General features: G+C 46.0%; 1 protein-coding gene across 4 annotated transcripts in view; it reads right to left on the bottom strand.

Moving 5' to 3' along the window:
• NTRK3 (neurotrophic receptor tyrosine kinase 3) overlaps nucleotides 1-27,835 on the bottom strand; it is a 194,063-nt gene that overhangs the window by 74,715 nt on the left and 91,513 nt on the right. For all 4 annotated transcript variants that reach the window (XM_046898912.1, XM_015291981.4, NM_205169.2 and 1 more), the window contains one exon: nucleotides 21,546-21,734. In XM_046898912.1, the coding sequence (XP_046754868.1) occupies nucleotides 21,546-21,734 (189 nt within the window). The remainder of the gene's footprint in view (nucleotides 1-21,545; nucleotides 21,735-27,835) is intronic.

Here is a 27,835-nt window from a genome sequence, read left to right as displayed (position 1 = left end):
TTTTTTTGGGGGGGTGAGGGAGAGGATAAAATCCTTCAAGTTCCCTGGAGAAAAGTCTCATATTTGTCTTCAGGTGCCAGCTCAACAGTTTAAACATTACTTTCTCAGACACCTGTTGGTGGTAGTATTTCTACAGCTGAGAACATCCCAGGAGACTGGGATGAGACTTGGCAGGAACTGGTGTAATGTCACTGAAGGTCATCCTCAATGCAGAGCCATTGTGTTGCCAGGACCAACACATGCATGGCAGGAGCCTTGGGACTGCTATAATCTGTCCCAACTTCTTATGGTCCCAAGGGGCTTTTCCAAGAAAATTAATGGGATGCCTTGGTTGTATAGTTGTTCTTGAGTCTCTAAAATGATCCTGTTCCATCATATGGTCACAGAACGTTCAGCAAGTCAGGTCAGTTAACTGACTGGCATCACAGGCAGCATGAAGCAGCCTGGACGTGTTGTGAATTGATCTCAATAGTGTCTTCTGCTAGGCCAGGAACAGAAAGCCAAACTACATCAGCCAGCCTTTTTTTTTCCTTGCCTATTTCTTCTATTATTTCTTTTCTGTACAGTCTTATTCCATCTGCTCATCAGACACATACATCTTGTGATGAACCTGAGGATGCAGACAGACAAGAGCTGTTTGTTTCATTTGGTACTGTTTAAACTTGTTTGGGGGAAACTATCTGTTATTCTTAGTGGCCCTGAGGGACTGATCCTCAGGGGAGAATAAGAAAGGCTCAACTTCGGTTCATGTGTCATAAACAAAATTCATAGGCACATTCCAAGCACTGAAATATCACTAGTGGTGAGAAAGAGCCTAGCTCAACTCTCAGAGCCAAAGCAGAGTTTAAAGTGCTGATGCTTGGAAAAGCGTATGTAAACTAGTCCATTTCTTATCAGACTCACTGGGAGACAAATAAACATGACATCCCTGAAATTCACTATTTATCCTGTTTTGTTTTTTTCATAATATAAATATACTTTATGGTCACCAAAGGATAGCTGGGAAAGTCTATACTCAACAATACTGAGTATCTCAAAGGAGCACTCCTGTCTGCTTTATTTTCTTTGCATTTCTCAGCTCTGCTAAATTAAGGCAATTCCACTTCTGCTGGACCATGTGCAAAAGACCTAAAAACCCACTGGGGACAGACAGCCTCGGCAAAGGGACATGTGAAAGATCAGCAAGACTTGAGGCTGGGAATGCCGAGAGCTTTTCTCTTTGTCAGCACTGTGCTCTGAATCCCAGCTGCAGGGACCTCCGTTGACAGCAAGGTCTTTGTAGAGTGGGACTGGAGTGGGGTTTATCCCATCAGTGACATGCAGTCGCTAGCGAGGGACAATAAGGGATGTGTCAGGAGGATAGCCTACATTTCTGAAGCTAGGGGGCTGAACGTACATACTGCTGACTTGGGAAAGCAATGCAGCATCGGTCATCTGGGTATTTTCTCTTTCTGATTTATTCAAATTCCCAAAGTATCTGAACAAAAACATGCTTCTTGTCTGACTGACTTTTTTCTCACTGCTTTCTCCCATACTGTACTGCTACCTTCAAACCCATTCTCTTGTATGGAGCAGAAACCAACAAGGCTCTTGCTATATTTATGTATTCACTGACAGATGTGAGATGAATGATGTTCACTAAGATGTCCAGGGTGAGAATGGGTGAATCTCAACAGGTTCAGAGTTCGGATTCTGCAATAACAAATGTCATCTTTCTACCATCAAAGCTATTAGTACATGAAATAGTAGCTTGAAAATTTCTTAAATAATATTTTTCTTTTCCATTTTTTTTTTTAATCTCCCCAAAGTGGGGGGGGGGAAAAAAAAAACGACTTCATTTTTTTGGAAGGTTGGAAAAATCTTAGAAACTATTTCTATTTCTCATGTGAAGTTTCACATTTGTCAGTGCCAGTTCAAAACTGGGACAAAAACCATTATCTTTAATGTTGGGTGTAGATTTGGAGGGGAGCTCCAATATAAAAGCCTGGAAATAGCGAGGAGGTAAAAATAAACAAACAAACAAAAAACAACACAGTAGATTCAAAGCAAAAGTATCTCCAAAGATCTATAAAACTGGGGAGGGTCTGAGAGATTAAACTTTGTGCTTCTCCCTGTTTTAATGAGATCACTTTTATACCAAAACTTGATACTCTCTGTCTTTCCTAATAGCTGTGATATGGTAGTGGAATAAATGTATGGAGAGTGCTGGAGAATGGGGAAGGGGGAATGAGCTCAGTTTTGATGTGCAGCTCTAACAGCTTGAGATGGAAGGGGCAGATGGGGCATTTCTCTAAGCAAGCTGGGAGATGTGGCAATGAAAGGACAAGAAGATTGAAGGCAACCGAACCATGCAATCCGTTTTTGTCTTCAACCCTGGCCATCCACTTAGTCCTCCAGAGCTGTCTTGAGTTTCCCAACCCTGGATAATGGGTTCTCTGCCCCATGCACACACCCAATGCAGCCTGTGGACAGTGCCTTGCTAGGAACACTCTGCCTTCACTGCGAGCAAAACTAAAGAAACGATACAGATAATTTCACCTTGCCATCACTGCTTACTTTCCACTGCAACCGTTCAAATATACCATGCTTCTATGGCTTTTGAGATGCAAGATTGCTCCAGCCACATGTGAAGAGCACCGGGGATCACCACATGGGAAGGCAAGAGGATGACGCAGAAACGATGCACAATTCACGGCAGTGCCATCCACCAATGCAGAAGGAGCAGTGCAGCCCTGTTTTGAAACCCGTGGATGTAAACTGTTACTAAAACAGCAGCATAAATTGCCGTGGGAACAGATGAGAAAAGTAACGGGATGTCATACAATGCCTGGCAAAAATGGGTTAAAGTAAAAATAGCAAAGAGGGGGCAATAAGCTGGCCAAACATAACACTGCTGTCCAGACACAGCGACAAAGCTTTGATCTCTCTTCTGTGTAACAGCAGAATTTATGATTTAAAGAAAAAAGTAATAGGAGAGTCCAACACCACTGCACATTTTATCTTTCTCTATGCACAGACATGAAGTATGAAAAGCATCAAAGGAGGCACGAAAACCATCAAGCCTGGCCCACATCCCGAGTGAAGGAAACAACTATCCATCTAGCCAAAGCCAGGACCGATACATCTGTACTTAAGGGGAAGGCAGCACAGCAATCCAGGTTTCCTGACATGGATGGGTTCATCTGCAGGGCTAGCATACAAAATCCTCTTTCTTTCCCCTGTCCAATAAATAACAAGCCAAAAAGCAACTCAGCCTGAGGCTTGCCACAACAAACAGGTCACAGGGGCTCACTGTGAGGCTCTCACCAGTACCCTCAGTTGGAGATAAGCACATCCTCTCCTCCGCAATCCAAGGTGAAGTCATAGGGCCTGGCCCTCCTCACATTCACACCAGGCCAGCACCACTGACTGCAGAGAAATGCAAGAAAATGTAGCTCACAGATGAGCTTCACACCAAACACAGATCTCAGGCAGGTCTTCAAGTAGACAACAACTCTCCTATGATTCACAGAGAAGTGAGAGCTCTGGAAATGCTTATCGTTGTTTATTTTCATGGAAACAGGACCCTTGTCCCTCTCCACAGCTCACCTTGTATCGTTTATTTTCTATGGTTTAACCTCAAATGTAAGAGTCTCCCACTTTGGCCAACGAGACCTCATAGCCTTGGAGACCTCTTGGAATGTGCTCAATGAAGCTCTACCTACAGTTTGTGGCCCTTTGTCTTCTTCACAAGCCAAAACCATGAGGATTGAGGCAATGTATTTGTTTTTGAGGTCAGGAAAGGGAAGAGATGGGCTAAGAACAAGAGAAAGAGCAGAAGCAAATGGATCCAGAAGATCCCACTCCCACACAAGTTTCTCTCATGCTTAACTAAAGCAGAGGAAGGGGCAGAAGAATATCGTGAGATATTCAATGGCTGAACAATGTTTCTTGAGAGAAGTATACATGAATTTACATGCGATGAACCCTGTAAGACTATGAAGGACTCATTACACCTTTGGTTGGAGGAATTCCGGCGTCTGTAGCATTTCTGTTGCTGCCGTTCATGTGAGCCATTTCCATATTAGCTGGGATCACAAGTTTGTTTTCTCTGGAACTCCTTCATGGATGGAGTAGTTCCAAGATACTAAATGTTGTAGCCTGATAGCTCAGGAGGCAGAGCTCCAAGATTCCCCACCAATTCCCCATGGGAAAAGCCCCAAAGTGGGAAAGTGCTTATCAGGATATTAAATATACATAATTTTTTTAAAAGGAAAAATATAAAAAAAAATACTTAAGACCAATGGCAAAATAAAAAAAGGCTATTTGTTTGTCTGCTGTACCATCTGAGATGCCCTGCAATTTGAATTGAAACTTCCTTCCCTGTCCAGAGGTACAGCCAATGCTTTTTTTTCCAGCCTGCACAGAGGTGCAGCTATTTAAAGCCACTTGGAGGCCCACTGCATAATGGAAAGCAGCCAGATCAGTTGGGCCTCCTCAGTTTTGTTTTCATTAGATTGAAGCCAGAGTATGTGGAATTACTTGTAAGAGGACCAGGGAAGGGGGAAGGACTGGGCACCCAGCAATTTCGCCCATAGCATACAGAGCTTCGCCTCACCTCATTTAAATTGTAAATGGTCATAGAAGGTTTCTCAGCAAAGAGGATGCCTTGTGTTCCTCATGACATCCACAACCATGCAAATATGAGTGACAAAACTCTGAGGTTTACGGGTCAGCCATGAGAACAAGCTGCAGGCAAGTTCCCTGATGCCTGAGAGCTTGGGGGCAGCCGATATCCTGGGTGCTGTTAGGTCACCCTCCTGCCTCTACCCATCTGTGTGCCTGCACCGAGACATCCAACAGCCTTCACCTCCATAGTTCTCACCGTGTCGAGGAACAGCAGTTCTCCTTAGCTCAGCCAGTCCCCATTTCTCACAACTATGCACTCCCTCTGTCTCTGCACTCCACAAAGCCCACAGGACACGGCTTCAAAGATCCCAACAATACCTCATTTTCATCACTTTGGTTTTCTAATACATTCTTTTGCCAATTTCTTTTTATTTTCTTCATCTTTCTTTCTTTCTTTTTTTAAAGTCTGCCCTCAGACTGCTGCCAATTTAAGAACTATGCACAGCTTTACAAGAGCTCCTCATTTCCACTTCGCCTGACAGGTATCTGCATTCCTCTGACACCGCCTCTGTTCCTCAGCCACTTGAGATAGCAATAGTTACCTTAAGCACTTTACATGGAGATACCGAAACTACCGACTAATCTGCTCAGAAATGAATATCCACTGAGAAAGAGTCTAGCTGGGCTCATGTTCTGTAATAGCTGATTAATTCCAATTACAGTACAGCTGATCCACCGGTACCGCTGATCGCCACATCAAAGAGCCAACAAGCAAAGGAAGCCCTAAGTTAGAACAGCAACAGCCTTGCTACAAACTTCTTTTCTGTCGTTGAGCTCTTCATAAGCATTACTTTGTTATGCCTCGCTTGCTCCCTTGGGAGGCAGGAGCTGTTATATCTGTAATGCAGATGGCAAAACTGTGGCAAGGTATAGGAACAAGGTTTGACTGAGGTCCCCAAAAGGATCGATGCGATGGGATGAGCACTGGAGCAGGGAACAGCCCTGCTCCAGGTCCTATCCTCTCCAGGACACCTGAGGTCTAGAAGGGGACAGGAGACCTCAGGGGAGCCAGATGTGAGCACAGACACCCAAGGAGATGCATCACAGTAGATAGGGAAGAGCAGTGGTTGTGATCTGCAGCTGGGACTTTCCCTGCCCAGGCAATTCCAAAGATGCTCTCCTGCTCCTCAGAGCGCAAGAGGAAGCAGAGGAGCTGATTAAGGCCCAGAATAAATTCTTGCTCATTCAGGTCTCTTTACTCTGCCATCTGCTCCAGTAACACTTCACTTCACCTGGAAAGGCCAGAGCTGCCCTCCAGGAAGCCCAGGAGTGGTAAAAGCCCAAGAACCAGAAATTTCAGGAGGAGCTTACATTGGGAAACGTGAATTTAATAGTTTGCAAATTGAGGATGGAAACTGAAGAGAGCCATGGATCTCAGCAGGCAAGGAGGCACAGAGCACCACAGAGGAGATGTAAATAGGAAGAGCAAGAGATGAGGGCAAAAGAAAAATCATCCAAAGCAGCACGGAGCTTTGAGGAATGACGATTTGCTGATTTTTTTAGGCTGTTTGGATGCAACTTTGTCTGACGCTGCTGTCCAGAAAACAGAGAACTGCAGGTTTACACAAATGAAGGGCGAATCCCCAAACACACAGCTGCTGTAAAGCAGATTTCCTTCAGAGGAAGGGAGAACTTTCCTACCAGGTTTTCGCAGCATACAGTCTAGTTCTGAAGTTTTGCTCCGGCCATCAGTTTCAAGCCAAATAAACTACATGACTGCCAGACTCATCTTCAACTCGGTTTCATTCTGGGGCTACAAATAAGTCACCCTCCTGAAGTCATGTAAACGAGCAAGGCACTGAAAGCACTTCAGCCCAACCTCACTGTGCACCATATAATTCTGCATGGGCCCTTGTGCCCACCTGTCCCACTTGTGTCATTGGCACCTGTCAGTGCAGAAGAAGGACAGAGAAGAGTTTGAGCTCTCAGGACAAGGATGCATTTTAATATGGAAACTCCCAGGAATGCAACTGTCCAAAGCCCCATTCTCCTTCCACTGAAGGATTTCACACTTGAGACAAAAGGAATCAGCTTTACTTTAAAAAGATGTCATACTGTAACATAGAATCATATCATAGAATGGCTGAGGTTGAAAGGAACATCAAAGCCCATCCAGTTCCAACGTCCTGCAATGGACTGGTTGCCCCCCACCAGCTCAGGCTGCCCAGGGCCCCATCCATAGCCTTGTGAAACCCCAGGTATGGGGTACCCACAGCTCTCTGGGCAGCTGTGCCAGGGCCTCACCACTCTCTGAGTAAAAAAAAAAAAAGTAAAAAATAAGTTCTTTCCTCTTCTCCATCACACAGAAAGCAGAAGCCCAGCCTGTCACCCCAGCAGGACACATCCTCCACCCCACTTGCTACACATGGGATGTGGGCATGGAGCACGTGGCACAAAACGCGTGAGCACACACGTGTGGGGCTGAGAGCACGCACTGCCGAGCGATTACTCTCGTTTTACATTATGGGTTTAATGGCTTTTAACAGGAGACTTTGTAAGCGATCAGGAATTGGAACAAAAGGAGCTGGGGGAATAATTATTCTAACCAGGGGAGCTAAAGAACATGGCAAAATCGCGTACTGAGCAATCATGCTAATTAAAGGCACCCAGAAGAATCAGGATAGAAACGCCAAATGGTTTTCACTCTGCTTCCCTAATCTGCTAACTGCCTCCTCGCTCTGACTCCCACCAGCTGTGGGAAGGACAGCTCTGGGTGAGTTGGTTTGCAGCAATTAAGGAGTGGAGCTAACTAAATAAGGTACCACCAGGCTAGAGGAGGAGACGTCTCCATAGCCTCTGGCCAAGCACCAAGGTTTCAAACACACTTTGCAGGAGCACAACAGCTGCTTGCAACAGCCAGCACAAGGCTAAACACAAGACACAGTGACAGCTCTGTTTGTGTCCTGCCTATCTGCAATGGCTGTGGCTTTCCAATGGGTAATGACATCTCCTAAGTGGTGGATATCATCCTTATCTGCAGGTGCTTAAAATGTCCACCCACGTGCTGAGGTTCACACCATGCTAATGTCAAAAATGCAAGAACCAATGCCACTACACAGGAAAATTTTCACTCAGAAAAAGTGGAGAGTAGCAAAATATCCACATCATGGGGAAAAGAAATGAACATACAATTGCTCCAGCAGACTGGAGGCTTTACAGAAACAAATATAAACTCCCATGCCTTTGATATGATGAAAAACTGAGCCTGGTCCCTCAAGGAGCTGCTGGGAATGACGGGGAGATCTTCCTCAACATTGCTAGAGGCCAGGAGGGCATCACATTTAAAGGAAAACATGTGCAGAGGACATGACACAGTGACAAAATCACACGCTGAGTCCGAGAAAAGTATCAAGCTTTTCCAGATTCCTTGAAAACTTTCACCTCCAGTAACTGTTCCTGTGAGATGTGAATGCTTCTATTTCCAGTAGTTCAGATCTAGCCTTTGTTGCAGCAGTTCCCAGTGTTGGCACAGTGTAAATTAAGGGTAGGAGAGGTGGGGCAGTAGAATATCTGATGTTAACCTTTGCTATCAAGTAACAGTTTTCTATTTCAAAAGCAACGGTTTGTTTGTTAATCAACAGGTCCATTAACACAGAGCAAATGCCTCTCTAATGGACACCCACAGGACCACAGGCTGAACTATTTGTGTGCAGCATCTTTTGATTGATTCACCCTAAAGATCATCAAGTAAATGAGAGAGGATGTAATATTTCTGCAGGAAGCATTCCACAGCAGATACATTGATTGCAATTCTCATCCAGCTGCTCTGTGCCAGTCACTCCTTAAAGAGACTTTGTGCTGGATTCGCTGATTAAATAATCCAAAATAGAGATCAAATCAGGGACATTGACTCGCCTGTGCCAGACGTTGGTCTATGGAAACCTGGTATCCTGCCAAGAAGGATCCCACAAATGGCCAACACCCAACCCACTCCCCTCTTCCTGCTCCTTAGGTTCATGATTAGGCCCTTTTGGTCCTACCCTGGCCACACATATCACTGCTATGCTTCAACCACTCTGCTCTTTGACCTCTTCTCACCACCACTAAGTCCTTGGCCCAAGCCAAGGGAGCCTGGTTGGTGGCCGAAGCAGGGACACAGAACTATTGACTCACGTACTTAACTCCTACCTGCATCTTAAGCTGAAAATCATAGTTCATTTTGCCTGCCAATGCCTCTCTGACTCCTGCTCTTTCACCACAATGAATCTGTTTAATTTAATGCTCAACTGGACAGGAGGAGGCAGGGCTGTGTAAAAAGAATACCCTGAGAACCAAGGAAGAAATCCAGGACCGATGGGAAAAAATAGCAACAAAAATGACCAGTTGGGTAATTTGCCACACCAGCAATCCCAGCTGCTGCAGATGGCCCCCAAACCCACAGCTAAGTAAGTACTCACTGCACTTTTCTTTTTGTAAAAGCAGGTTCTTTTCTTTATTCCTACAGACCCAACACTGGGCTGACACATCCTTCATAAGCTGCTGCATAACCAGTTCCTTCTGAAAGAGCTCTGCTAAAACACCACAGCACATCCAGTTTATGAGCAAGCCCTGCCACTGCTCACCAAACCTCAGCCTCCATGGAGCTGTCACAGCTCTCCAAGGAGCTCAAGCAGGGCCAGGGGACCACCCCTTCTGAAAGTGCACACTTCTTTCCCATGCAAATGAGCCTCTCAAATTGAGACCAAACCCTCCTTTTCCCTTCTGAGCTATTCATAAATAAGGTTAAGAGGTTTTGAGGCAGGCACGGTGCATGCAGGTGAAACAAGGAGATACAAAGGACCAAACATCTAATTGGAGACAAAATGAGAAAGCTAAACACTCACCCAGGTCCCACGGGGAGACACAGCTAACCCTCCCCTCCGGAGATAAGCTCCATCAAGAGGGCTCCAGCTTGCTGCAATGACTCCTTGAGGCAAATCAGAGGTGCTAGCAGCTACAAATGAGGGCCTTTTTCTGCTGTAGTTTCCATCCTTTCTCCCCTTCAGTACTGGCAGGAAGAAAAAAAGGAGCCTGCAGGTCCCATTCAGGCTGAACTACATGTGCCATCGCCGTCTTACAGCCAGGCAACAAGGTAAGAGCTGCAAGTACAAGCTTGGTCAGGGATGCTCAGCTCCTGCCCCCACTTCCTTTCTTTTCAAAGAAAACAAAATTGAGTTTGTATCGACTACTGAGAAAATGAGACAACATTATACAGGACACGACCCTCCACAATCAAATTAGGTCATTGAAACACCATAACCAGTGCAGAATATTTAGCCCTGATTGCGCATAGGTTCAAGGAAAATGTTTTTATACAGCAAGTATTAAAAGAAAAAAGGAAAATGAATTATAGCAGAACATCGAGCAAAAGCAGAAAGCAAGATAAGTTTGGAGAGGCAGAAACAGTTTCCAAAAGAGTAAAGCCTCTATTCACACAGCAGCTTTCCAGCTGCGGCCCCACTGTGTCAGCAAAATAGCCAGCAGCAGCATACTCAAGGTGCTGATTTCAGGAGTGCTAAGATCTGTTTTGATTGGGAACTCAGCATCCTGCGTTGGTTTTAAGTCTCCTGTTCTGTGTTTATATATATGGCACATGTCATCGGGAAATAAAAAAGGAATGCATGGTACAGCTGTGCAGACTTGGCCATCATGGCTTGGCATCCAGCTCCCCTCCAATCTCCATCGCTCAGCTCACGTCTCTCAAACTGCCCTGCCCGTGCCCTTTCCTGACCACTCACTCTCCCATAGGAAAGTCTTCATCACCCAGTTCCTAAATGAACACCAGCAGACACAAATCCATAAAGCTGCTTCAATCCAAACACGCACAGAGGAGATGGGGTCTCTGGCTGTTGGTGTTCACTATGCTGGAACTGGGAAGGTCTAGGTCATAGAATCATAGACTCATTTGGGTTGGAAAAGACCGCTAAGATCACCCAGTCCAACTGCCAGCCCACCCCCACCATGCCCGCAGTGCCACATCCCCTCAGTTCTCAAACATCTCCAGAGATGATGACTGCACCCACCTGTGCAGCCTGTACCAATGCATCACCACTCTGGGAGAATACATTTTTCCTAATACCCAACCTGAGCCTCCCCTGGTGCAACCTGTAGGCCATTACCTCTCATCCCATGATGTGGAGCCCAAGCTCCACGTGATGTGAGAGGTAAGCACTGCCATCCAGGCAGGTCAAAGCCTAGCTCAGCACAGCTCTCCCACTGCCTGTTCCACCCCAACAAGCAGAGGAATACGCACTCAGTACAGTCATGCTGGTATGTGAAGGGGTGAGGACACGGCCCTTCCTAAATCCTGAGTTTTACATATCAATCTGCAGCAGTGGTTTCCCAACTGCGTAACGAGTACATTAACTTTAGTCAGGTTGATTCTCCAGAGATGACGAAATGGAAAAGAGTAATCGAAGCGAACTGTGATAGAGTTTGTGATTAAGCAGCTGATGATCAATAGAAGTTATCTGCAGGGCACAGAGTGTTAATGAGCTACCATTCCTTTTGCAGAGAAACACCTGAGCCCACGTTCTCTGTTCAACACAGCCCAGAGGGGACAGCAAGACATTCCTGCCCTTATCCTCAATGCAAGAACACGGCCATGGGGTGGGTAGAGAGTCCTCATGTCTCCCTTGCCTGCGTTCCTGTTAAAAGGGTGATGGTGCAAGAAGGAAACTAAACAACTTCAAAGATAAATGTGGCTAGAAAGAGAAGGATGAAAAAGGTTAACAGCCTGATTCAAGGCTCAAGATGCTATGTTTGGGAGGAAAAAAAATAAATTGAAAAAGCATTCATAACCTTCTCCGACAGCTCCATTAATTTAGAGGCCTTCCAGCTCTGCAGCTGTAGTGCTGGCACCCAGCACACCTACAGGGAAAGGCAGCTTGGAGCACAGGGAGCAGCCAGGTACTGCTCCCTGCAAACAGCCATGCACAAAATGAACTGCAGTGCATCCTGCCATGGCTGTCACGCTACCCTGCCCCCTGCAGTGATGTAGCTGGAAAGTATTAGGTGTTAATACTTATTAATGTCTTGAATTCGTCCCAAAAGATTCTAAGGCACTAACGAGTGGACTTTAGAGAGGATTTCTCATAATAGTGCAACCACCTGTTTGATGGCACACAGCAGCAAGGCTGCACAAGGGTTTTGGAGAGCAGGTGGAAAGGAGAACTTCAAATTAAAGCTACTGAAAAGAAACCAGCCTCGCATCAGCGGAGACACAGAATATCATTATGTCTGCCTGCATCCAGGCGCATCGCTGTAACTAATCACTTTTCTCTTCCAGAAATGTCCAGAGAACTGTTAGTGACCACAGGGAGCTGCTAGGATCTTTGTACTACAATTCCTCCTAAAGTTGTCTCCTCTGATAGCCCAGCGCTGCCTGCCCACAGAAGGGATTTGTTTTCCCAGAACTCACTCAGCCTTCATATCCTTGGAGGGTCTGGGGAAGAATGGGAAAAAAGCCCAGCAGACAGGATACTCTTTCTGGAGCGTCCCAAAGGAAACAGAGGGGATGAACACATTAGGATTTCTCCCCCCACTTTCTCAAATTCTCATGGAAATGGGGGTTGCAATTGTCCTCTGCAGAGACCATGTCAAAACAGATCATTAATACTACTTGATGCCGAAGATCTTTTGTATTAAAAAGAGCACAGCTATTACTTAGCCCAAATCTCTATATTATTCATAAGATCCATATCTATCATGGATATAGTATTTATGCTACCATGGGGAAATATAATAAGCAAGCCAATAAGCGCTTCCTTCCTCCAGGTCAAGATGAAAGTCTGTATCTTGGAAAGCAGTGCTTTCCTTGGGCAGCAAAGCTCCTATCCCAGGCTCCCCACTCAACTCCATCAGCAAGGAAATAAAGCCAAGGTAAAAAATAACTGCTCTCCCTCCCAGCCCTGCATCACTCCAACAAAGCAGGGGAGGAGGCAATGCCTAGGTGTAGTGAAGCCAGCAAATATTCTAGGGAAATAACAGTCTCTTAATTGATTAATTAAAGAATTAGTTAAGAAAGCAAAACAAAAAACACGTTAGACTGTAGCATAGGCCCCATGAAAATGAAAAGAAAGGATCTCACCAGAATGTGGGATTATGATATATAGATGACAGCTCCAAGAACTAGATTGACCATCCAACCTCCTGACTTCCCTTTGCACAAGACTGGCTGTGAAAGAACTTCAGGTGGCAGCTCATCCATGCAGCATGGTCCAGCAAGCTAAACATGGGCCAGACTGCTCGCTGTCAGCAACCTGGTGTGACCTCGAGCAAATCAGTGTCTTCTCTCTCCTCAACCATAAAATGGAGGTGAAGATGCTTGGCAGCATCTTGTTGGGCTGAAAGCATAAACACACCTTTCTGGGAAACAGCGAAGGAGCAAGATGCCAGGTACATTTTCTCCTTTAATAATAGGGGAAAATAAACCCCATCCCTCAAATACTCAGCTGTCTGCTGTGCTCTCACTCTGGTTCCCCTGACGTTTGGGCTCTGCTGGGATCTGGCATGAGAACAGTCTCACCCCATCTCTGGAATTTGCCCAGGATTTATTTTTAACACAGCCCTCACTGTAAGCATTTGTGGTAGGATTCGTATGGTCTCACACCAATCTCTGTCTCTGAGCTGTGCTGGTATCCAGTACCACTGAGCTATCTCCCTCGTCCCAAGCAAAGTTTTTCACCTATGGCAGACCAAAGCATCGCATCCTTCTACATGTACAAAAGGAGCCTTGGGCAGCCACCTCAGCTGGAACTTCTCTGGCTCCCCAGGGCTAAATCTGCCCTAAAGCATACGATCATAACCATTGAATGGGTTGGGTTAGAAGACCATCTTCTGGGACCTCAAAGACCACCTAATTTCAACTCCCTGCCACAGGCAGTGTTACCAACATGTTGATCAAGGAGTAGATGAGTTTATGTCACACCCCATCCATAAGATAAACTAAACACAGCCCTGAGCAAGGCTTAAAGTGACCGTTTCAAAGTCATGGAGATCTCTGCCAAGCTCTTTATGTCTTTTTGGCTTTGGATTGTGAGCAATGGGGTGGAGCAGAACCTGTGGTCCAAGAGAAGGCTTGGAGAGCGGGCTGAGACCTCAGGTATGTCTTAAAACATGAGGTCCTTTGCTTTGGCACACACATGGTGCCCATCATCTCCCCTTGCTCAGTGCTCCACATCAATTACAGTGCAGAGATGTAAAATGACTGATACTTTTAATACAAAGGGCCTGCCATTTATTTATTAGCTGGCAACTGGCCCTGCAGTCCAGGATGGATGCATTATAAATCAACTGCATTTCTAACCATTAAAAATTCATCCAATTCATAATGTAGGACACCAGTAATTTCCTTATTAGTGTTGAGTGTGAAGGATTTTTCATTCCCCTCCCTTAGTTTTACTTCGCTGCTTTGCCTTCCCAAAGATCTTGCTCATCTGAGGATTAGCTCAGCTTAATCCTGCAAGAGGGAGGTAGAGGGCTGGGGGAAGGGAGACAAGGGCTGAAGTCATTTCATTCCAGTGTTTCCTTCTAATTGCAAATTTTCCAATTGGTACTTAGGAGACTTAGATGCCTTCTCTCCCAGTCACTCTTACAGGAGCCAGAGAGACTGCTCATCCTGAATTTAAGAGATGTTTTTAGGGAGGAAAAAAACCCTCTCTCACAATGGGGAAAAAGGAGGTGTCATGGCAGGGCAGGGCAGGATAATGTTAACTTGTTAAAATACATTAGCAAGGTAAGAGCAGGTGCCCAACTGATATAAAACTGTACATTTGAAATAGATCAAACAAATACATAAATATATATTTATGTAGGTATGTTACCCTTCACACTCAGTGCTCCAAATCATTGAGAAAAATAGGTTAGTAGGGCTGAAAGAAAGGCGTGACATTTCTGCAGACCCAATGACTGCTTCAGAGAACCAGCGTCAGCACAAATACGAACTTGGAACCAACAACAGGCAAAGCTGAGCCTACACCACGCTGCAGGTCACCCCCAGTTGCAGTACTGCACGTCGTATTGACTACACTGAGCTGCAGGCAGCAAGAAGGACCGATTGTTGACGTAGCACATAGAGAAATTTTCATGCTCTCATTGAGGCTTGGTTTATTCCTGTCTCCTAAAACAGATCTACTCATGTAGAGACAGGGAGAGAGGGCCTGAAAAGCAGATTGGAACAGGGTTCAGCATTAGGTAACTTGCCGTCTGGTTAGGAACAAGCGTGCAGGAATCTGAAAATGGATTATGCAATAACCACCCCCCCCTAATGGGAGACAAGCCCAGGCATCTAGAGCAATCCGTACGTGCCATGAAATCAATGTACTTTTCACCTCAAGACACTCACACACGAATTTTGTGTCGGCTCCTTGTGGAGATGGGTTTGCTGAGCTCTCAGAGTGCTCAGCTCACTTTGGAACATCACACTGGGTTCAACAAGACCGAAGAACATCTTTCTTGTGGGTCTTTCCCCACCTTTCAGAACCAAACAGGGCATTTTGGTCAGTTTAGCCAAAAATCAGCACTCAAATTAGTTATTTCATAGCCTCTCCTGATGCACAGTTTCACAGTTTCTGGGTTGTGCTTCTTGTCCCATACGGCAGCACCACCAATAACATTCCTGTTGTGAATGCTGTTATGCAAACCTATCCTGACTTCTAAACAACAGCAACTATTTTTAATCAGGAATGGCAATTTAACTGGACGATGAACAGAGAATGAAAGCCTTCAGTCTTCTGACCAGAAGACAGCTCACATCTGACCATGATGAATCCCAACACACCTCACAGATAGATCTTAAACTTGAAAACCATCCTGGCTAGATTGAAGAGACACAATGAATTCTCCTTGCAAACTCAGGGAGCTCCCAGTGCCATTAGGTCTACTCCACAGCAAACCATGGCCCCATCCTTCAGGCTCCAAAAGCACAGAGGTGCTCCAGCACCCAGATACTTTCCCAATAGTCAACATTATAAGCTGCAGCAAATTCATTAAAAGCAAGATTTAAAAAAAAAAAAGTAATAAAATCAGTACCACAACTCTACCCACACGCACAAGCTATTTTAATGCAACCCACAACATAATTCACGCAATCAAAGAGCCATTAGGAGAACGCTCTTGAAACCTCCTTCATTACCACTGGCACCAGTACTGCAATATCTCAGGTCATGTACCATGTGCCATCTCATGTACCATGCTTTTAGCTCTCATCTTGCTGGGACAAAGCCCCAGGTGTGAGGAGCAGCAGCTGATGGACATTGCTCTCCTTCCTCTGGCCTGGACACCTCTTTTATGTTTAAGAGCACCACGGGGTCACAAGTACTGAGTGCAACGAGGTAGAGAAAAGCACAGATATCTGAGGACACAGCCACTAACGTAGGGAGTGTGAGGGTGCGTGAAGCCCTGCATTAGGTGAGGGTGTAGGTAGCAGAGTGCTTGAGCAAGAACAGATGCAACACAGCATCAGGGGTGCAGGTATGCATTCTCCCTGAAATGATGCATCTCCTGGGCAGCTGTGGCCTTTCCATGGACTTCCAGTGCATTCCCACTTGCCAACAGCTGAGCTTTTCCACAGACTCCAGCCAGAAAGCCAGGCTTCGAAAGTCCAAATTTAGTTAGAACACACATAGATGAGTATAAAGGTCCTCATCAAATTCCACAAAGATATCTCAGACGGGTTGGTGTTGAAAGACAAGACCATAAGGTAGTGGGGAGTCCAGTGCAGAAGTCTCAGCCTAGCCCACTAAAGTGAGGGGTGTTGGCTCTCGATGGAGAAGAGCCTGAGGCTTTTCATTTAGAGGACAGAAAAGAGAAGTTCAGAGATAGAGCAGAGACATGTGAGGAGGGACTGAGGTCTGTACAACACGGCTCCAGGCTGGGCGGCGGAGTGCTGCTGTCACTTCACACTTGGATCCACATTTATATTTCACAAAAATAACATTTGACAATTCCTCTTATTCCTGTAGGGGAGGGAGAGGGGGGGAACATAACAAAAATAAAACAACAAAAAAAGCCCAACACGTTTCCACTACCAGTAGTTGGTTTTGTTTTTGTTTTCAGGGGAGGAAAAAAAAAGAATGCAGAAAACATTTATGGCTTAGTTTTGTTGTTGTTTTGGATGGAGATGGGAACACGAACTGACCAAAAATAGAAATGCTGCAGACTTTTCAGCTTCTCATGCCCAGGATGAATAAAACACGTTAAATGATGAAAAAGAATTGACCATGGCAAGATAAACTGGGGTTGTAAGCGTCCTTCCCATTTTGTGTTCAAGTCTATTAGAAGCAGAAGTAAGGAAATCAATTTGTTTGAAAAATATGACTTTTGAAATGACCACAATGTTCCCTTTAAACTGCACTGAAAATACAAGATAAAGACAGGGTACTGAGTGAAAGAGTGCTGATGGCACTTTTATTGTGTGATTTGCCTTGTTTTTTTTCTGAAGTACTTCTTTTTAGCCGATTACCATGTATTTACAGTTAGTGTAATTATATCTAATTACTTAATTAGCATGAATACATGTAATTACTAACTTCAAATATGTAATTATGTCAGGGCAGCCTGTAATAAATGAGGTTGAAAAAAAAACCCTCATTAGGACTCGATGGAAGGACGGCTGCTCCACCCGCGTGGGGAATGCATGGCGGCCCTGAGCTGAGCCAGTCCTGGAAGAGGAAAGCACAGGCAGTGCCGTTCATCTGGCAACGAAAACCAACCCAAAAAACCCAATACCAACCCCTTGACCCCAACAGCTGCGCTCCACAGCGCTGGTGGGAGCTGAGCATCATCCCTTGGAGGCAGAAACGGATCTGGAAAGGATCTGCCACCCAGCTTTGTTTACTCCAGTGAAATCTGGATTATTTTCACAGATCTGTGTCATTCTCGAGGAGACTTCTTTTATCTGACAAGAAATACCAGGAACAGAACAACTACAAAACTGTGTCGTGGCATTTGGGTAAACTTCAGAGCCCCAACCCAAGAGCAAATCTGCATGTGACGCACTGTGCTGATAATTAATTATTACTACTGAAGTAAAGCAAGCCTCCCAAGCATTTCTTCAGAAAGATGACCAACCGTTCACCAAAATTAATCTCCAGCAACTCGTGATCACCCACTTTGCAAATCCAAATTCTGAACGTTGGAGATGAAGCTCAACTACAAAGTTCCTGTTTACTGCCAAGAAGCACTTACATGGTGGTGGTGTCCTACCAGCAGCATGAAGACTGCCTCGTGGACTTAGCTGAGGTCAGTGCTCCTTTCTTTTTTTCCATCAACCAGGCACTACTTGCTGCAATGAGCTGACATTTCCTGTCCACAAGGACCAATGGCCATTTTCTGGGCACAAACATGGGTAGGTTGGGTCTTTATTTGCATTATCAACCCCCTTGACCTTGGGATAGCGTGTAGAAAGGCATGGCTCCGTCCTCAGATGTTCTGTCCACAGTGCTTGCTCTACAACAAGCCCTGTTCTTCTCTCATCTGTTTGTTTCCAAATATAGAGAGGTGCAAACTCCTCACAACCTGTCGCTTCTCCTGCTGACATCTGCCAAGAGGATATGCCACTCGGTTGTTCCTCCACGTGCCAAAGAACAGGAGGAACGGTCTATTTTAGGTTATGCCTCTGACATTGTTTTGTGGTTGTTCTGTCCTCGTTGTTAGTCCTCTTCCCTAACCTTCCAGGAGGTGCTGAGGGTGGCTGAAATGAGGACTGGCTGCAAACCCTGGTGCTGCCTTGGAGTTACGGTGTGAGGATGGGGAGAACATCTTCCCGAAGACTCAACATTTAGTCATGAGAAAGCAGGACAGTGCAGTTTCTTCTATGGCTCTTAAAGAAGCCTTTGAATAGGAAGGAGGAAGGATCCTGAGCCCAGCTCATCCCTGCTACTCCTCTAAATGAGGCAGTAGCAGCAAGAGGGTAAGAGAATCATAGAATCATTGAAGTTGGAAAAGACTTCTAAGATCATCTAGTCTAACCGTCCACCTACCACCAGTATGCCCACTGACCATGTCTTTCAGTGCCACATCTCCACAGCTCTTGAATGCCTCCAGGGACAGTGACTCCACCACCTCCCTGAGCAGCCAGCGCCAGCTGGGAGTTGAATCCTGCACCCTTCATCCCATTGACAGGAGGACACCAAATCCCCATGTAGGAAGACATGTTAGCTGGAGAAGTGCCCATAGCACAGCATTGGGCATAGAATCACAGGCAGAGAGCTGCTCTCCATATTTCAGCTGCAATTCCATTATGCAGAGCTAAGTGGTTGGGAATAAATATCCGTCATCCCTGCGTGATAAGTGATGTTTGCTAGTATAGAGGGTGACAGAAATCTATATCACATCAATGTACTATTAATACTGCATTAAGCATATAGAGTTTGCTCTTCTCATTGGAGTGCAGTAATGGGTATCGGCATGTCCTCAACCCAGACGACGTCCAAGAGCACAGGGACAATTGCAGAAGGAAGGAAGGAAGGAGAAAAGCTGAGTGTTGGAAGGAGAAATTATTTGCTGAGAACGTTGCTTTAGCAACACCTATATACAAAGGAGAAACCCAGGATGCCATGAAAAGCCTTTGTTTGAGAGTGCTACAGCCTTGCATATGGGTGGGGCGCTGGGAGGGGACACCTTGCATCAATCTGGGCTCAGCTGAAACATTTTTGGACCAGATAAGTTCTTCTCGCTCCAAATGGCAGGCAGTGAAGAAATGTTTGCGTCCAGGTTCTGCACAGGGGGAAGGAAAAACCCTTCAACGATAAAACCATAGGGAGAATAGGAGCAACAAATATTCTCTAGCTCAGGTTTAAGTTGAGCAGAGCACATCAGATCAAACAAAGCCCTTACAGCAAAAGCTCCCTGAAGCATGCTTAATTTAAAAGGTGAATTATGAAACTTTCCAGCCTCAAGCAAAGCCACCAGTGAAGTCAGAAGTTTTGTCCAAGTCTCAGGGACTAAAATACAACACATTCCAAATCCAACTCTGCCCGAGGTCTCCAAGCCCTGGTTGTTGTTGCTGTTGTTTTTTGTCCTGTGAATGGCAAGAAATTAAAAAAAAAAAAAAAAAAAACAACCCAGAACTTTTCAGCCTGTCAGCATCCAGCTGTGATCCGACTCTTGTTAGCACCCAAATGTAGCACCTCACTTTGGGATCTGGTTTCATTGCCCTCGAGCCCCAAGGACACCCAGCGCACAGAAGTGAGCAATTGGTTGTGGATTTCCAGGGTGTGCACACTCAAATGCTGGCACTGCATTTCCCCCTGTGGCTCCTTCCAGCTCCAGGTGGCCCCCACGGCACGCTGAGCTCTTCATCAAACAGCCCTGTGAAACTCCAAGGCCATCTTCCCCTGCACCCCATTACAACGAGACCCGTGGGGCAATTGCTCTGTGCAAAATTCAGTCTTTTGTGTTTTGAGCTTGGCTGCTGCACCCTTGCAAGAGTACCCACATGCCAAAATGGTCGGCGCATAAAATGATTCAAGAGAGCACAGAAAGAGAAGTAAAAAAATACATACTCCCCATCCTCCCCCCCCCCCAAGCCATCAGAGTTTGTAAATCATTTCTGAGATGAGGTGTTATAAGCAATGTAAAATCTGTAATTAACGGCACGGCAAAACCACGCTGCACTCAGCTTCTCTGCTCCTGCCTAATCACTGCACTCCTCCCCCTTCTCTGCAAACAGACCAAATTTAGTGCATTAAAATGAAAATCAAAGGGAAAGCCGGGCGTGTTAATTGGATACACCCCATCGCTCCGGCACTTGACGAGCTGCGATAACAACTCAGGAGCTGGGGCCAACTCACAGCACCTGGGGGGCTGCCCCAGGGACCCCCCCGATGGAGCAGAAGGTCCTTTTCCTTCAGCAGAAGGTTTAATGCAGGTGGGAGGTTGGCGTCCTCCCAGAGCTCTGCTTCCAGGGGCTGAGTTATGTTTCCTGCGCTCATGAGTCAGCAAAGGGGAGAGCAGGAGGCGACTTTGGTGTGGCACTCCTTGCTTACAGCTGGACCATGGGAGATGTGAATTTATTGGGGTATTTTTATTTTCTCTTCTTTTTGTTACTAGATCTGGTTCTGCCTGGAACCGAGAAACGCCAAATGGATGAGCAATAACAAGGGAGGAACGTTATCTGGACCTCCTGCATTGCATCTCAGAGCTGCTAAAAAGCACAGAAAAACTGAACTACTAACTATGAGCTGCATGCCGAGGGGGCTGCACCCAGCCCACAGTGAGGGACTCCCAGAAAAGCATCCTTTTACCAAGCACTTTCACACTCAGAATTTAGGAGCACAAAACAGAGGACCACTTTACCACCACCTGCTATCCTAATGAGCCGAGCTCACAACCCAGATTTATACAGAGAAACAGAAAAGCTTTACAGAAGCGCGTGAAAACAAGTCCTTCAGCTTCTAAGCCTACCGTTCTTCATCACCACACATCTGCCCCAACTATGGACACGTGTCCTGAGCTTGTCCTTGTCCCAAGGAGGCAGCCCCACAGCTGGGAAACTGCTGGAGGAGAAAGGGGAGGCAGGTCCTTTCCCCGGCCAGGATGGGATCACGTCCGACCCCACAGCTCCTGCTCATGCCTTGGACGCAGCGAGGCAGAGCCCAGCTTTGAATGGCACTTTCAGGCAAGGGGGGAAGGTGACTGGTGGGTGGTGGAGAGAGGGTGAAGGGAGGTGAAGGTGAGGGTGGAAAGTCTCCTTTGGAAGCACCTACATGTATGTTGTGATTTCTGAGACCTGAGATTCACTTTGGTTTCTGAGCCATACCAAGACCCATTCTCCTCAATAAAAAACCTTCTCTCCTTCCTCATCATCTTAGCCTCTTCCTCCTCACCCTCCTTCCCCCGTCCCCCCAGCCCATCCCCTGGTGCTCGCGGGGGCTCCAGCCGGCTTGGGCACTCACACGTGTCTGGCTTGTGGCAGTTGTGACCTTGTCGGAAGTACTGGGGGTTCTCGATGACGGGGATGCGGGTCATGCCGATCACCACCGTATCCGGGCCAGCATCCAGTGACGAAGGCGTCGTGATGCCGTGGTTGATGTGGTGGAGTGGGCTGGCAGAATCCTCCTCTCCGCTGATCACTGCCACGGGACCTGCGAACACCAGGCACATCCATCAGACATGACATGGCAATGGTGACACAAAAGCCCTGTTGATCGTGAACTGCTGTCGGTCACCCATCCTACTGTCCCACCCCATGGCCACGTAGGAAACACATCTCACATTTGCTCTGTTGGTATCGTGGTACCAGACTGACAGTTCCACAGGGGTTAAGGTAACTACAGGTGGCAACGCAGCAGAGGTGAATCCTGCACAAAGTCATCCCTGTGCTGTCACATGGCAGAGCACTTTGGTGCCTGTACACCCTGCTGTTAGGAGCTTGGTAGAACACCAAGCTTAGACAAGAGAAACATTACTCCCAAAATGATCTCCAAACCTATGCTCATATGTTTGTCGCTCAGCACATCCCCAACCTTGTCTCCACTCTTCCAGTCCCACCCTGCCCTGCACACAGAGCCCTTTGATCAGCATGATACCTACAGGGACTCATGATGTACTGCAGATCCTGCTCAGCTTGTGCCATGCACACACACAGGATACAGAGAAGACAGCGCCAGAGCTGCACCCAGCATCACTCACCAGCTGCTCTCCCAGGTTGGTCCACCTGCCTTACAGCACCCACTTCCAGCCCCCACAGAGGCTCTACACAAACATCTCCATCACAAGGTAAAATCCTTAAATCCCCGCTGCAGCCTTCAGTGCTGCATAAATGTAGGTTGCTGAGGAGCTGGGTGATAAGGACAGCACAGTACAACCTGCCTTACACTTTCACAAGGGGTTAAAAACACACTCAGCTAAAGACGTTCCTTATCTCCTGCCAGGGACCTCCAGCAGGTCAAGCAATGATGAGCAGAGGTGCTGCATTAAGGCTTCAAATCTATTCAGAGAGGCCTGTCTTTTACCTACATCACATTGGAAATACCTCTTTCCCATCAGCAATCTACTTATAATTACACAATTACTTTATTATGTACCACTAGCAACAAAGAGGGGAGTCTTCAGGCCATTTTGCTCTTTGGAGTCTCTGGGAGGACAGGGTGAATACAGGCTGCACACAATAACTCTGCCTGCATTAACCTCATCTAAAGGCTGCTCATTTTTGAGGCATCAAGTATTGTTTGTTCTTCCAAGTGGGATATAATAAAGCTATTGTGTAATACGCAGAGTCCTGGCAGCCATGGCAGGTGTCTCAGTCACAAGGAAAAGATCTCTCTCTTCATTGTGAACTCTTTCTGGTAGGTTCTTGTTTTATTTGAGTCCCAGGACCCACACGACTTACAGCTTCTGAGAAGCAAAGGCAAAACTCAACTCTTGCCACAAGATGCCTCTGTTGGGACTACACACACCATATTTCTCCAAACACAAAAAGTAAACAGATAATAGTGTTTTGAAGGACTTCTGTTCACTCGTGTTGGCAATTGTTTGCATGCAAACCCAAAGGACTGGGTTTTGTGCGGTGCACGTCTTCTCTGCTGCCTGGGGTATGGTGGGAAGGGGCCACCTCTGCACTTAGAGAAGCACTTCATAAAAACAAGTCATAAAAATATCATCCGAGTACAAATTTGTGCAAATGATTTGAGTAGAGACCATAAAGACCACTAAGAACAACAGATGACATCAGCATCCCTCTGGTACACACACATTAGAAGGACACGGCTCTGTCTGAAGGAGTAGGGAGTGACCAAGGGTGGCTGGGTACGTGTGAAACCGAGCACCACCAGCGACTACTGCCTACTGTTCAGATGGCAATTTCCATGCCAATAAGCAGGTTCCAAGTCTGATGTTCACATTTTCCAGGTGTTTTTTTTTCTTCCTGCAGCTGAGCTTCTACATGTCTAGTTGCACAGCTCAAATCTGTCTGAGATCTCTAGGGCAAAGGCAACCATGTCGCAGTTGATCCATACTTGCGCTCCTAGTCCCCAGCAGATACTGGGTACTCTGATTTGACTCAGTCTTTCAGTCTTTCAGCTATAATCAGAGGTGAAAGGCATTTGCAAGATCTACAACAACCAAAACTCAAACTCAGATGCTCCATGACCATCTCTGCCTCTTCCTATTTCTGCAAAAAAGGGCAAATCCAAGCAACCGCAGTCAGGACACCACAAGGCTAACAATCCACATACAGATATTCTGTTCTTGCAATAACTCATGGAAGTCTTGGGGAAAAAAAATCATCAGAGTCCTGAGAAGCAAACCATGTTGGTTGCAGTGTCTTAGCTTTCAAGATTTCATACGTACTTCTATCCACAGTTGGCATGGAGCTGGCCTGCACCATTCAGCAAATTCCTCCCCAGTATCCTCAACAGGGTATAACTGGATTAAAGACACAACTTAGACCTGAGGGCATCTGCAAGCTTCCCCCATTTTGGTGGCGGGAAGGGCATGGGAGTAAAAATCTGGGCAGCATTAACTCATACAACACAGTCATGGCTCCTTATATGTTACATTTCCAACACTTCTTGGCAGTCACAGATGAGACCCAGCTTCCCCCAAGCACACAACCACCCTCCTTCTCCTCCACATCTCAGACAAGCACAAGGCTTGCTGCACGAGCCTAAGGCAGACTTCAAAAACATCAGGATATCAAGCAGTCACTGATCACTTTTATAGGTTTGACTACTGCTCTGACACTCAAATATATACCATTATCTGTAACTTCTATCTGTAACCATAAGGCAGCTACTTGCACTTCAATGTTTTTTTTAATCTCTCTTGGCAACATCATATATTTTTTGCTGCTAAGTAGGTAAAGAGGTTGACTTTTTGATGTATAATGCTGATGAATGGCTTTATTTGGAAGAATTCTCACTGGTTTCAGCAGAGGATTTTCCAAGTAAGGTTAAAGGGAAAAAAAAAATGGAGTAGGAAAAGAGTACAGTTTTTAAGATTTAGGTTTATCTTCCACTTGGCAGGAGAATGGGCGGAGGATATAGGAATCAAGCCAGTTTTGTACTGTAAAAATGCAGAATAATAGTCAAAGGTAGTCTGAGGCAAGTCCTTTTGTACAGTCCTACGATCTAAATGCATTACATGAAATATTTCTGCAGCTGCTCTGAAACTTAACATCTAAAGAGCAGTGCAACAGATTTTTGTGTGGATAAATCACTCTGTGCTACAAACATACTGCAGATATTCAGAATCTATTGGCTAGTATTTTAAACAGCTTCTGTACATTCCGAGCATCAAACATGTCACGTCTCTTATTTTCTACTCACCACTCTTCCCTGTGGCTAAGCTGGAGTTTGGCGTGGTAGTTTTGCTCCTATCTGTCTGGGAGCTCTATAAAATAGGTTATATGTTTTAGCCCACGCCTATGAATCTTCTGGTTCATTTACAGTATTATATGGCCAACTTGTTACTTAAGAAAAATAAAGCACGTAATAATAAATAGCTTAAGGAGCCCTTGTTTGCATGATCATATCACAATGGTAAATTATTTAGCAAGGCTAAGAGCTATACTTTCTGATGAAATACAGGCTCGGGAATAAAGCAGATTTTATAAATAACCACAGATTAGAGAAGATAAGATAATGGTCACTTCATACAGATCTGTAACATAATGAATGCTTCAAGGCAGACAGGTGAAGAACAACAAAAGCTCCAGCTTGCTATCGCAGTAACCTCTCCAAAGTAGCAAAAATGATGGCAGGTGTAGAAAACATGACCTCCAGAGGAAATCTGAAAGAATTATGCTTTGTGTTGAGAGAAGAAGGCTGCAGGGACACGTGATAACAGCCTTCAAATATGTAAAAGGTTGCAGCAAAGAGAAGTATAATAGCTGTTCTCCATGTCCACTGGGGATAAAACAAGAAATAATAGGTTTAAATTGCACTGAGGGAGATTTGGGTTTCAATGCTTTCCCTAATGCCTAGCAGCATGCATGGCTGAGCACTGGGACACATAACCCTGGGCTCCTGTAGGGGCTCTGCCAGCCCAAGGAGGGAAGGATGGGGCAGCACAGGACCAGGACCATGCTCCCTCCATGTGGTTCCACAAAGGACAGCTCCATCATACACCAGGCCATGCACTCAGCACAGGACCAGAGTTTGCTTGAACAGAAGCGAGGAGGGAAGAGCTCAGGGCTGCAAAGCAATCCCCCTCCCTGCAGCCATGCATCCAGGAGCTATCGGTCAAAACGCCATTTCTGATCAAAAATGATCACTGCAAGAGATAATTGTGCCGCCCGCATTTGCCCGTGTAATATAAAGGAGCCATATAATTAACTTGCTTAATTAGGAACTGTATATGACCCATAACTAGGAAAAAAAAAGCTCTCCTAGTAAAGTGGGTCACCATGCGTTGTATAGCAGCACTGAAGCAGACCTCATTAAACTCCAACATATATAATATATAAAATACCCTCCTCCTCTGACTTCAACCTCTGTTCACCCTTCCACGTTTCCCTGATCTTCATCTGAAATGCTCTTCTTCAAAGGGCCGTATCACCACCTGGCCAGCACATAATCCAAAAACAGGATCTCAGCCTGGTTTTACGACTCAGACCTACACATCCACACGCACACATTTATTTATGACCCAGACACGAGACTAACCCCAAACTCCAGCTCCTCAGAAGCAAATAAACAAAATGTTTAAAAAATTCCAACCTTTTGCTGGAGCTGAAATCAAACAGTCCCCCAGGGCTGCTCTCTGCACCAGAAAGGAAGAGAACTGAAACTCATAAAACAATAAGTGAAAGCACAACAAATACAATTAAAACTCTGGCCATGCTCAGAGCGAGATCGCATTTACTGTCTCATAAAAAGAGCCTTGTCCTGTCAAGGCAAACAAAAGGAAATCAATTTCTTAATTTTTATTGGCAGATGCAGGCATGGGGCCAAGGCAGCGCTTGCAGGGACCTGCTTGGAGCCAGGCTGCCGTGGGCTCCAGCCATCCCCTGCCCTCCTGTGAGGGGAAGAAACCGCTTCTTCTCATCCCTTGGGATGTCCAACCCAATCGTTGAGTTTTCTATCATGGGGATTCCTCTAAAGGCTCAGCCACTCCTTGCCCATACCAGCTACCAGCATGGAGCATCATACCCAGCCCTGCTGGTGGTGGTGATCCCAAGCCTTTCCCCATCTTCCCATGCCTGTTTCTTTTTTAGCCCCCCCTCCCCCCTTCCTGGATTTATTTATGGAACTCAGACACTAATCCCATAACACTCACACTCAGGAATGGAAACATTAAGATCTAATCGTACAAAAAGTAAAGTCAATGCACGTGATGGCACAAATGCGTAAATTCAGCAGATCAGGCAACAGAAAATGCTTACAGTAAAAATGATGAGACAATCTTATAATTAAAAAGCAAGGTATCCGACAAGCCGGGGCCACGTGTGACAGCAAACCCAACCAGCACTAGCAGGAAGGCAATGCAGGAATGTCTGCATCTGGGTTAAAGCTCCCAGCCCAGGCGTGCTGAGCACTTCTCCTCAGAGCTCATCTAACCTGGCAAGAGACTGCAGCCAGGACTCATGGGCCACCAGGAGAGTACTCTGGATTTACAGCACAAAGATTTGCTGGATCTTCAGGTACTGATAGCTTCTAATACCTTCTTCCACGTAACTGAGGAAAGACATTGTCTTGTTGCTTTGTTGGCCCACAAGGAAACACTTTTACTGCTGAGATGGGGTGACACTAGTCAGTAGAATCATAGAATCATTTGAGTTGGAAGGTACCCTTCAAGGCCATCTGGTCCAACTGCCCTGCACTGAACAGGGACACCTACAGCTGATCAGGTGCTCAGAGCCCCAACCAGCCTGAACTGCAGTGTCTGCAGGGATGGGGCACCCACCACCTCTCTGGGTAACCCATGCCAGTGCCTCATCATCTTTATCATAAAAAACTTTTTCCTTATAACCAATCTAAATCTAGAATTGGTTACACAAACGGTATCCAGTCACCTTCCACCATTACCCCATCTGGTTTCCCTCATTTACAGCTCAGAAAATGATTTCTGGAGTCCCCTGCATGTTCCGCATAAGATACAAGGACCCAGACAGGGTCTTGCACATCAACAGAGGCAGAGAAACCCCTCTGAACTAGCATCTCAGTGCGATAGAAGGAGCAGCACACATTGGCCAGGGGAGGATCCTGGATGTACCCGGATGATGGCTGAGTGGCTGTTGGGTAGC

Source organism: Gallus gallus, chromosome 10, assembly GCF_016699485.2.
Source record: "Gallus gallus isolate bGalGal1 chromosome 10, bGalGal1.mat.broiler.GRCg7b, whole genome shotgun sequence".
Classification (NCBI taxonomy): domain Eukaryota; kingdom Metazoa; phylum Chordata; class Aves; order Galliformes; family Phasianidae; genus Gallus; species Gallus gallus.
Note: the sequence above shows the minus strand (reverse complement) of the source record. Positions and strands in the feature narration are given on the sequence as shown.